Below are 12,995 nucleotides of genomic sequence, written 5' to 3'. Positions count from 1 at the left end.
AATTAGCATTCTAATTTTTAAATAGAAAAAAGAAAAAACTTGATCAAATTAGATGTACTGCTTGGCTACGTGTGCACAATGGTTTTTTTGTCACATAACACTAAAATTACCTATTAGTTTCTATCAATAAAATTATTTATGCTAAAAGGTAGCATAGCAGGAATTCCCTGGCGGTCCAGTGGTTAGTACTTGGTCTCTTCACTTCCATGGCCCGGGTTCAACCCCTGGTCAGGGAACTAAGATCCCACAAGCCACATGGCGCGGTCAAATGATAAAATAAAATAAAATAAAATGAAATAAGATAAAAGGTAGCATAGCACCCTAAGTATCTTATCTTGACCCATTTAGGCAAGATTTTATTTTTTTCATGATCCGGACCTTGGCCGCTAAAAATAGGTTAGGCACTAGATATAGAAACATCTTTAGCAGCTGCAGGTCTTTTTTCTAGTCTTTTTGTTTTTTTTAAAAATAATCTCTTCAGTCAAAATTAGATACACTGACTTATAAATAATAAGGTCTAAACTATAACATTAAAAACGCTTGTCTGACAATTTATTATATCTAGAAAAATAGTATGAACCAGAGTTTTCAACCCTCTTCTGAGATTTTCTTTTTTCAGTAGGGAGTATGTTTTACTAGAAGAAGTAAAAAATAGAAAGAATGAAACATTTCTAAAAGTAAGAATTACTAGGTCAAAGGATGTGAACATTTTCAAGGCTTTTGATACATATTGCCAAATTAAATCCAGAAAGGCTGTGTCAAATTTACACTTCCTCCAATATATGAGCTTCATTTCCCCATACCCTTGCAACACTGAGTATTCTTATTTTTAGTCTTTGCCAATCTAATAGGTAAAAATGATAACCTTATTATTTTAATTATGTTTATAACAATAGTGAAAATAAACATTTGTTCATATTTATTGACCTTTCTTTTTTACAAATTGATTATTCATGTTCTTTTACCTATTTTTCTAGTGGGTATTTGCTTTTAAACTATTGATTTACAAGAGCTCTTTATATATTCATGATATTAACCATTTGTTACAAATATTTCCCCCTTTTATCTTTTTATTTACGGTTTCTGACATGAGGTTTTTAGTTTTATAGTCACATAAATTTTATTTATTTCTTAAAATCATATTTAGAAAATTATTTCCCATACCCCATATTTTATAAATTTTTCAAAGTTCTTTTTAATATGTTTACAGTAGAATAATACTCACATCAATGAGATGATTTATTTCTACCACCTAATACACATTAAGTGATTCTAACTTCCTAAAACTTATAACTACAATTCCAACAGTGGTCACTATGAAACACAGGTTTAAAATTAAATTCTAGATTTTCTTTCATCCAATTTTAGCTGTTTAGACAATTTTTAAAAACCAGAGTTTTGAGTTTAGAAAATTCATTCAAAGTTCCCTTTAACCCATATGAAGCACAGATCTCTTGCTAGTTATCACCCACCTCTCAAAAACCTGTTAGGGATCCTTATGATGGGACAGGACTGAATGAAGCGCCTCCTAACTGGGTCCCATCGTATTTTCTTCTTACCTGTTACCACAATTATCAGCAATAAGTCAGACACATACAACACATGGCAAATAATACATAGTAACTGTAGTTATAAAGACAGAAAAACAGGAAACAAAACAATACTTGAATACAGAAAGAAGTGATGTAAAGTAGCATTTAACCCTGTTTTGGAAGTCAAAACAAAATTTAATTAATATATAAGCAGTGATGAAGGTTTTCAACTCATCCCCAAAAGAGTAAGAACAATTATGTGCACCATTTTTCGGAATTCTTGTTCAATAGACATGCATTCAATAATCACCAATGCCATCTTGTGGCAAAAATTCACCAGGAGCTTTATAAACAGATTAGAAACGATGACATTTTTACAAGTCGGTGAATGTTAAAAAGGGAGCTCTGACTAAAATTAATTTGGCATAACGTAGGCTCCTGTTCTCTTCCAGGTTTGGTATTCTTTTATCAGTTATATGGTTAAGAGGATAAAGCAATGGGCACCATTCTTTAAGTATGAAATAAGCTGATCTTGCTATAATTAAAATTTTGTGGTAGCAACCAAATAAAACAAACATTTATATCATGACACTTACACTGTGGGGGGAGAAAAAAAAGGAAATTCCTCTGCCTTCACAGGAAGCAAATTAACTGCACAATAACCCCAATTAAAACTTGTTTTCTTATAACATAGAAGAAAAATGCAAAGCATAGTAGAAGTGTTAAATGGGATAATTTTGTCTCTTCCCAAAGGTTTGATAGCTCCCAAAGACAGCTCTTACAAGCAATAAAAACAATTAACACTGGTACAGAATTTAAAGTTTACAAAGAGCTTCTACAAGTATTATCTCATTTGATCCTCACAACAACCCTGTATGGATTCAACAGTCATTTCATTAAGCACCTGCTATGCCTTGAGCCCTAGACTAGGCTCCACAGTAGCCAAAGGAGGATATGACTCCTAGCCTCCAGAACTCATGGTCTTGTGAGGAAGGCAGATGCCTAAACTAATAATTACATTACAGTGAAGTAATTGCTATAACAGGGGCTATAAGAACACTTTGAGGAAGATATTATCATCTTAATTTTACAAGTAATGAAGCTAAAAAAAAATTAAGTGACTTAATGCCAAAGCCAGGAGTCAAGCCTGGGCAGTTTGACTCTAACATCTGCCTTCTTTCTACTATACCACACTTAACCTGTCTCAAATTCCTTGGAAAGCATATATAGTTTTTGGTTTTGGCAATTGGAAATATCTGAGATGTTCATCAGCAAGGTCTGGTCTGTTTACTATAGCACTTGTACATAGAGATACATAAATTCAGTGTCATGAAATAGCATTACCTGCACATGTATACTTAATATTGTGGCGGAGACAGACTCGTGAGCAAGGGAAAGAATTATTTTGCAAAAGGGTTGCAAAAGGGTTTATCTATTAATCCTCCAAGTCTTTTAAATCAGTAGTTCCCAAATGCTGGTCTACAGACCACTGGTGGGCTAAGGTGAAGATTCACCAGTCCAACACAAAATGAGAAAAATATGGACAAGCCAATGAGTTTTTAAAAATGCTAAAATGTTCCATTTAAAAGTCTGTCCTTTTTTCAGAAATTAGAAACTTTTGTTATTAAATCTTCTTTTATTTTAAGAGATGAAGGTGATAGAATATGGTACTTGATTTTGTTTTTTAATATTCTTTCTTGGAAAAATAAAAAATTTGCAAGCCTATGTGTATCCCCAAAATATACATATATTTAAATTTATAGGTTTATGGCATCCAAAGACTGGAGAAGCACAGCTTTAAATCAATACAATATTTGTCGATCACTCGTAAGTCCAACATTGTCCACCACACTATCAAAGGATACATAAGATGTATAAGAAACTTCCCTTGCCCTCAAGAAGTTATATTCTAATTAGGGAGACAAGACAAACACATAAAACAATTAGATAGCAATACAAGACAGAATATAACAAGTGATTAGCTTAAAATTTGACATTTTATGTATCAAAAGCATTAAAATGTACATACCCTTTGACCCAGCTATTCCACTTCTAGGAATTTATTCCTAAAGAAATAATCATAGATGCATGGAAAGATGTATGGACAAAGATACACACTACGATATTATTTATAATGGCAGAAAATTAGAAACACTTTCAGTGTCCAATGATAGGGAGATGGTTAGGTATGCTAAATAAACATATTTAAATATATTCATATTCTACGTACCACTAAAAAAAGTACATACAAGAATATTTACTAACATGAGAAAACATTCACAATATATTGCAAATGAAAGGTGCAAGGTACAAAATAGTAGCGCATGATACCATATCAACAAAGAAAAAAGTATATATTCATGAAAAATACAGGCAGGATATACATCAAATTTTAATTGTGGATATCTTTGGGCAGTTATTATGAGTGATTTTGTTTTTTTCTCCTTAGTGCTGGTGTTTATTTTCCAAGCTTTCTCATTGAGTAGGCATTACTTTTGGACTGGAAAAAAAAACAATACCGTATTACTTTAATTTTTTTTGAAGCTATGATAAGAAAATACTGTAAAGAAACATACCAAAGTATTAACAGTGGTTATGATTCAGGTTGAGGATTATCACCCCTTTTATATTATCCAAAAATTCTAAGACATATATTATTTTATAATGGAAAAATATAAAACAAATTTAGATAACAGTGAGGGAGTAATACTGAAAATTACTGAACCAAAGTTGTAATCAAAAATCCTTTTTGATGTTTTCTCAGAGCTCTGTCAAACATCTTTGGCCTACTTTTCTCTCAGCAACCAACGTAAGTCTGTCACAGGCATAGGCTAATGTTGACTCTACAGAGGTTATTCACGCAAAAGTAGGCACTAACTTCAGAATCCATGTTTTCTTCCTTCAGCCAAAGAGCAGAAAAAAAAGAGAAACCAGCAACATAGCACATATATGCCTCTCCAATTTCATGTAAATATATTCCTGAAGTTTTGTTCTTGAAGCTTTAATTTTTATATATTTGAATGCCAATGTTCATTTGTGATTGCTTATACTCTTCAAAACCATAATTTTTTCAATCATTTCATCAATATTTTATTTTTTGCTAGCTTTTCCATTTTTCCTTTTTATTTATTTCACTATAAATATGACATAGTCATTGACAGTCAAGATGGTAGGCTGAGCACACTGCAAGCAAGCTCCCCTCTCCCCAAAGCCCCACAAGTAACACAAAAGCCATTTAAAAAATATATATATATAATCAAAAGAAAGCAAGCAATGGTCTTAGTCAATCACTGAAAGATGTAAGGCTGACAGAATCAGCTTAAAGAAGGAAACCACAGTGCTATACACCCAGAGTAGAGGGCTACTGCAAGTGATCTGAACAGCCCTCAGAGTAAACTAAGCCCAGAGGTGGAAGACAGCAGAAAGAACTGAAATAATTTCTAGAATTTACAGCATAACTGGTTAGGGGGTGGCATGGAAGTTACACAGCAGGTCAACCTGTCCCACCATTTACCATTTTGGTTCAAGCATTATAGAATAGAGGTACATAATTTGCTCCTAGATGGGAACAGTGGCATCAAACAAGAAAGGTGTCACTCCCCAGGTAGGAACAATGAGTATAAACCCTTGGATCAGAAAGACAGGACAGAGCCCTGGGTGGATATTAAATCCCAGGAAAAAGAGGGGACAGACACTAAAGTCTGGCAATTGGTACACTCTATCTCATTGCACATTCCATCTCTACACAGTCAGTGGAGACCTGCTGCAATAAACATATGTAACATTCACAGGAAGGCTAACAAGGACTCTCAAATAAAGGTGAATGAGCACAAAACCAAGACTCAAACATGAAAAAGTTATTAATGTGACAAGCAGAACTCACACCCAAAGAAAGAGAGTTGACAAATTAAATAGAATAAAACCTTAGATTTGGTACAATTACTGTCCTGAGATATGCAAGATGATAATACATTTATTTTAAAAGAAATAAATTGGAACTCTTAGAAGTTAAATTTTGATCATTTAAATAAAAAAACTAATTAAGGATTGAAAAAAATAAAGAACAAATTAAATTAGTAATCTAACAAATGGAGCCAAGAAATTCACCAGACTATAATATAGAAGGAAAAAGAGGTGGGAAGCATTTTAAGAAGTTAAGATTGAGCAATTACTATCAAAACGCCACCTGCCTTTTTTGTAGAAACGGACAAGCTAATCTGAAACTTCATGCAGAAACACAAGGAAACCAGAAAACCAAAACAATCTTGAAAAAGAACTAAATTGGAAGACTCACATTTCCTGGTGTCAAAACTTACTAAAAAGATAACAGTATTCAAAACTGTAGTCCTGGCATAAGGATAGACATGTATATTAATGGGACAGAAATTGAAGGGTCTACAAGTAAACCCATGTATCTATGGTCAATTGATTTTTTTTTAACATCTTTATTGGAGTATAATTGCTTTACAATGGTGTGTTAGCTTCTGCTTTATAACATAGTGAATCAGCTATACATATACATATATCCCCATAGAATAGACTTATGGTCAATTGATTTTTGACAAGCGTGACAAGATTACTCAACGGGGGAAGCATAGTCTTTTCAACAGATGGCCCTGGGACAACTAGATATACTTTTAAACCTAGAATTCTATATCTACTCAAACTCTCAGTCAACTGGGGGAGTGAAATTAAGACTTTCTTTTTTTATTGGCCATGCTACATGGCTTGCAGGATCTTAGTTCCCTGACCAGGGATCAAATCTGTGCCCCCTGCAGTGGACGTGCAGAGTCCTAATCACTGGACGGCCAGGGAATTCCCAAGACATTTTTGAATGTACAAGGACACAAAATTTTTGCTTCCCTCAGAGTTCTAGTGAACGAATTACTCAAAGATATACATCTGGAATTTAAAAAAATAATCCAAGAATAATAATCAAGGTATAAGAAAAGAGTAAGCAGAGAAATCAGTAAAGTAAGTTTAAATAAGTGCTGACTGGAAAACAAAACAAAACACAAAAGCTTACTAACATTCAAAACCGTAATCTCAGTGATACCGACGGGAATAATTATGAGGGTAAGAAGAAGGGCTGGAGAAGGGAAAGCAGGTGAATGGTAAAGTCCTTGTCTTGTTCAGAAGAAAGATACAGAAGGTGATTAATACAGATACTGATAGAAAATATAAATTTAAGTATTATGTAAAAAATTTAAGATGGCTTCACTCCAAACATTTAAAGAAGACACAAACGCTTTCAGAGAATAGAGAAACGCATTTATGAAACTAGTAGAACCCTGATATCAAAATCTGATAAAGACATTAAAGATCATTACAGGTCAACATCCTTTATAAACATAGGCACAGAAATTCTAAACAAAATATTATCAAATCAAAGTTACATAAAAAGAATAATATATCATGGCCAAGTGAAATTTGTTCCAAAAATGTGAGGCTGATATAACATTCAAAAATCAGTATAATTCACCACAAAAACAGAATGAAGAGAAAAACTATGCAATCATCTCAATAAATGCAGAAAAAGCATTTGATAAAATTCAACACCAAGCCAACTGGGGGAAAAAAGAAACTTATGCTTACACAAAACCTTGTACGTAAATGTTCATAGAGGGACTTGCCTGGTGGCGCAGTGGTTAAGAATCCGCCTGCCAGTGCAGGGGACACGGGTTCGAGCCCTGGTCCAGGAAGATTCCACATGCCGCAGAGCACCTAAGCCCGTGCGCCACAACTACTGAGCCCACGCTCTAGAGCCCGCGAGCCACAATTACTGAGCCTGTGTGCCACAACTACTGAAGCCTGTGCGCCCAGAGCCCGTGCTCCACAAGAGAAGCCACAGCAATGAGAAGCCTACGCACCACAACAAAGAGTAGCCCCCACTCACTGCAACTAGAGAAAGACCGCGTGCAGCAACGAAGACACAACACATCCAAAAATAAATAAATTAATTTTTTTAAAAAGATTAAAAAAATAATAAATAAATGTTCATAGAAAGTTCATTCATAATAGCCAAAACCTGGCAACAACCTTCCAGTGAATCAGAATGGGTAAATGAACTGTGGTTCATCCATACCATGGCAGACTACTCAGTTATCAATGAACTAACAATTGATGGGGGCAATAACTTGAATGGCTCTCAAGGGAATTATGCTGAATAAAGAAAGCCAATGTCAAAAGGTTACATGATTCCACTTATATAACATTATTGAAATCACAAAATTATAGAGACGGAGAACAGATTAGTGGTTGCCAGGGGCTTGCCAAGGGGAGGTGGCTGTGCCTAAACAAGGGCACGTGAGGGGTCCTTGTAAATGGGTCTGTTCCATATCTTGTCTAGGTGGCCATGCAAATCTATACATGTGATAAAATTACACAGAACTCCATACAAACACATGCACAGACACACAAATTAATGCATGTAAAACTAATGAAATCTGAGTAAAGTAAGTTGATGGTATCAATGTCAATTTCCTGGTTGTGTTACTGTGCAGTAGTAACAAGATATTATCATCTGGGAAACTGGATGAAGGGTGTATGAATCTCTCTGTATTATTTCTTACAATTGCATTATAAATCTACAATACCTCAAAGTGAAAAGTATGAAAAATTAAATAAATAAAAACCAAAATGCAGAGAAAAAAAAACCTGACTATGTTGATATGGGGCAGATTGCATTCAAAATGACATATCTGAAACAATTATGAATATTTTAACAATTAGAACTATTGATAGAGAACATGATCTAAGAATTCTGGTTTAGGTGATATGGTCCTATTGCATTATACAATTCAGTATCTATAAAGAATTTCAAAAGAGAAGCAAATTAACACTGTATTCAGAATCACTGCACGGTTGTGCAGACTGCTTACTGCACGAGAGCTCCATGCCAAGTGGCTAAATGGGGACTAAAATCCAGCCTGCACTCTGCTGCCCAATGTACTCACAGAACTATGTCTACATGCACCATGGCACACTTTGGGCTGGCAGTGACCAACTTGTTAAGTGAATGACTTTCTTTTAAACATAAGAGAAATAACATTTATTGAGTATCTATTCCTAGCACTTATATACACTCATTTTTAAATTTCTGCCTTTGCCTTTCAAAATAAGATCTGAACCCATATCTTAGTTCTGCTGTGCTGCTCAGGTATAGAGTATTCCTCAGGAGGCTTTGGTTCTGTCTCAAATCGTTTTTGAAACAAAGTGGTGTATAAATTAATACAAACCAAAATATGAATTACAGTGCAATATTGTACTGTGTTATGGTTTAATTAGTCATGGCATTATATATATGTATGTTTATGTGTGTGAAAACAGCTGCATTCCTTAATAAAAATACTGTTCTAAGAACTCATTTAAATTCTCACCACAACTCTTAGATAAAATTATGATCCCCAATTTACAGACGAGAAAACTAAGACATAGAGAGATAAAGTAATTTGACCAAGGTCACTTAGCTAAGTAAGCAAGTAAAAACTCTGGTATTCAAACCCATGCAGTTTGGATCCAAATCACTCTTAACCACTCACAATAATGCTCATAGTCACAATTCAATTTGGGACCTGAAAAAGTATGTCTAACAGAGGCACTTGATAAATACTTGTTAAATGAATGAATACTATGGCAGTAATTCTCAACCAAAGGCACACTCTCCCAACTCCCTAAAGAAGTTGCTCTCCTCTCCCAAGATTCTGGTATTATTCTCCACTATACAGTCATCCCTTGGTATCCACTGGGGATTGGTTCCAGGACCCCTGAGGATACCAAAATCCGAGGACGCTCAAGTCCCTTCTTCTAAAACATAGCTAAGTGTTTCCATACAACCTACTCGCACATCCTCCAGTATACTTTAAATCCTCTCTAGATTACTTATAATACTTAATACAATGTAAATGCTATGTAAGTGTTGTAAATACAATGTAAATGATCTGTAAATAGCTGCTGGAGTGCAGCAAATTCAATTTTTGCTATTTGGAACTTTTATTTTCCCCAAATATTTTTGATCCGAGGTTGGCTGAATCCATGAATACGGAACCCGCGGATACAAAGAGCCAACATTATACTGCCACTTAATTAAGAATACAAACCAGGGCTTCCCTGGTGGCGCAGTGGTTGAGAATCTGCCTGCCAATGCAGGGGACACGGGTTCGAGCCCTGGTCTGGGAGGATCCCACATGCCGCGGAGCAACTGGGTCCGTGAGCCACAACTACTGAGCCTGCGCGTCTGGAGCCTGTGCTCCGCAACAAGAGAGGCTGCGATAGTGAAAGGCCCGCGCACCGCGATGAAGAGTGGCCCCCGCTTGCCGCAACTGGAGAAAGCCCTCGCGCGGAAACGAAGACCCAACACAGCCAAAAATAAATACAAAAATAAATTTAAAAAAATAATAATAATAAAAACCAGGGACTTCCCTGGTGGCACAGTGGATAGGACTCCACGCTCCCAATGCAGGGGCCCCGGGTTCGATCTCTGGTCAGGGAACTAGATCCCACATGCATGCCACAACTAGGAGTTTGCATGCTACAACTAAGGAGCCCGTGTGCTGCGACTAAGGAGCTGGCGAGCTGCAACGAAGGAGCTGACAAGCCTCAACTAAGGAGCCCATGTGTCGCAACTAAGGAGCCAGCGAGCTGCAACTAAGGAGCCCGTGAGCCACAACTAAGACCCGGTGCAACCAAATAAATAAATAAATATTAAAAAAAAGAATAAAAACCATAGTAAGTCATAGCCTTCTATGAGCTATGAAGGCTATGACTAAGGGCTATTAAGTCTATCATAGACTTCTTTCCTCCTATAAAAATGAAGTAATCACAGCACATTGAGAGACATCTTCAAACCTTAAGATATTCTTTGTCATTTTGGTTTATATCGTTAGTTATTCAAGTATGACTTTACTGAAAAAAAACAGCCTTGTAGGGTGAGTAGTTTTGTCTTTGGGGGAGGGAGAGAGCACAGGAGGAATTGTATCAGGCTCAAACTGTTCCAAAAGGCAGATGTGATACTGAAACCACTGTTCATAAATGACTGAATTCTAAGTTATACTATCTTTCCTTAGAAATAGTAAAAATGAAAGAGGCTAAAAATTTTACAGATTAAAAATTAATCAAAAAGTATTATAATTCATAAACCTGTGTTAGATTAAAATATTAAATCGGGACTAACAAACAAAAATTCTAGGAATACTCCTGACTTAAAATAGCGCCATCACATTCCTAATGTTTATGAATGGCTGCCAAGACTTTGAAATAAAGTTTTAAATAAAAACCCCACCCTTTGGGACCAGTTTAATCTTTTGATAGGAAAAATTAACTATAAGCACACCACAAACTATATGTATACTAGATGGTCTCTAAAGCTCTAAAAATTCTACAATTTTCAGTGGAATCAGAAATGCTCTAAGAATCTCAGAACTTACCCAGTGCAATGGTTCCTGGGATGCTGACTAGAGGGCTCGTTGCAAGCTTATTAAAAAATATAAAAATAAAAACAAAAACAAAAAAAAGCAGATTATCAGGTCCATCCCAGTAGGTCTGGTATATTAACTTCGGTAGGGAATCGGGTTCTATTGAGACTAATAAGAATTATTGGCTCTCTTCCCAGAAAAATGCACGTATATGCTCACAATTTTACATATGATACAATCCTCTGAAGACTATTCACAGACTTGTGAATTGAGGGACTCCAAGTTAAAAAATTAAAAGAATTTAGACCCAGAATGTTATAATTGTTCTCAAAGGGTAGTTAAATGGAAGAAGGAATAACCTTATTCCATATTCTACCAGAAGACACAACTGGGAGAAACTCATGAAGTTGCAGCTGAATTTAAGGCAACCATTAGAGGCAACAAATAATCTGACAGCTCTCTCCACAAATAGGCAGCCCATTAATTTAAGAGGTCAAAATAAGTAGACCTCTTTAAAATAGAGGTTAAAAAAAAAGATTAGAGCTATTGTGGAAAGGATTCCCACACTGGCTGGAAGATAAGGCAAGATGACTTCCAATGTCTTTTTCAATTTTAGTATTTTATGATTCTAAGGAATTTTAGAAGAGGGGAAAAGGGAAAAATAAAAAGTCAATCTTAAAACTTTTTTTTACTCCTTATAGGTTGTTTTCCATATTTAAGATTAAAAGAAAAAGTCTGCATTTGTGCTCTATGTTACCTGTGTCAATGTGCCTGTCTTCTTTTTTTTTTAATTGAAGTATAGTTGATTTACAATGTTGTGTTAATGTGTGCCTGTCTTGAAATGTAAACCATAGCCAAAGGATCTGTTTTTCTTAATTCAATATTGCCTCCTTCCTTTTTATCTCAAGCAGAACTTCATTAACAAGCAAACAAAAAAAGCATATAGAATATATCCTACAACCCTAGAAAATAACCCAGTTTTGTTACTAACAACTATGTATTTGAATCTTAATTATACTGAAATAAAAATTTATAGTAATAATTCACTCAAAGAGCCAGACTACATTATTTGACCTTTTCTTGCTCCTGGATTTCTTGTACTCTATAACTTGAGTTTCCAGAGAATAACCTCTCTCCCCAAAAACATCCCTGAGGGAGAAAAAAAAAAAAAAAGACTATATACTGGGTGAGTATAGATGTAGGAGATTAAATATGAAAAACAGATTTTTAAATCAATACATTTTGACAAAGCCTGCTGATCTAAAATTTTGTAACCTCCCTCCTTTAAGGAGCACCAAAGATGGGTAGCTCTTTAGAGGCACAGAGTCCACCCTATTTCTGCAAGTGAAACTGAGAAACTAAAGAGAAGGAAATCTGCAAATTCTAATAGTTAAATGACTGTATCCAGAAATGTCATTTATTACTTTTGCTATTCATTCTGTTCCTTGATTAAAACTAGAAAAGTGATCAGTTTTGAAAGTGAAGACACAGCTGTTCTATATGAACTCACTTTCCCTTCTCTCAGGTAGCCATTTTCTGTTGGCAACTGCAGTGTCTTCCAAAAAAAATACCTAGACTTGACCAAAGGCAATGAGAACTTGTGTTGGACTAAATCTGGCAAAAAGCAACAAAACATTCACTAAATAACAAATTTTTAATACCAGATATTTTAAGACCTGTTTTAAAAAGTCTAATATTAAGAAACAAGCTATCCTGAGAAACTGATAATAATCCTGTTATGTAAAAAGCAGAGAGCCAATAAGAACATCTTAAATGCAAAACCAAAAAATGCCAGATATGAATACAGCCAAAGTACACATGATTTCTAGTAAGACATTTGCATGAAGCATTATATTCAGAAATAACAGCTATTCTTTACTCAGAAACAAAAATTTCAAAAAATAACATTTCACAAGAACATTTGCATTGAAGCATTTTTTCTATAAGTGCACAGATCAGTTTTGGACTTAAAATCATAATTGAATAGAAGATTTTGATGTAGCTTTAAGAAGTTATTTCTCTCCCTGAATGGTTTTCTCAGTGTTTTCTT

General features: G+C 35.0%; 1 protein-coding gene across 6 annotated transcripts in view; it reads right to left on the bottom strand.

Annotated features, from left to right (window-relative positions):
- KLHDC10 (kelch domain containing 10) overlaps positions 1 to 12,995 on the bottom strand; it is a 72,264-nt gene that overhangs the window by 34,431 nt on the left and 24,838 nt on the right. For 4 of the 6 annotated variants that reach the window (XM_082399225.1, XM_082399224.1, XM_082399221.1 and 1 more), the window contains exon 2: positions 1,473 to 1,559. The exons of the other annotated variants lie outside the window; for them this stretch is intronic. In XM_082399225.1, the coding sequence (XP_082255351.1) occupies positions 1,473 to 1,559 (87 nt within the window). The remainder of the gene's footprint in view (positions 1 to 1,472; positions 1,560 to 12,995) is intronic. 6 annotated transcript variants of the gene reach the window in all.

This window comes from Balaenoptera borealis (assembly GCF_965194805.1).
Source record: "Balaenoptera borealis genome assembly, chromosome: 7".
In the NCBI taxonomy this organism is placed as follows: domain Eukaryota; kingdom Metazoa; phylum Chordata; class Mammalia; order Artiodactyla; family Balaenopteridae; genus Balaenoptera; species Balaenoptera borealis.
The sequence above is the reverse complement of the archived record's forward strand: the minus strand, read 5'-3'. Positions and strand labels throughout refer to the sequence as shown.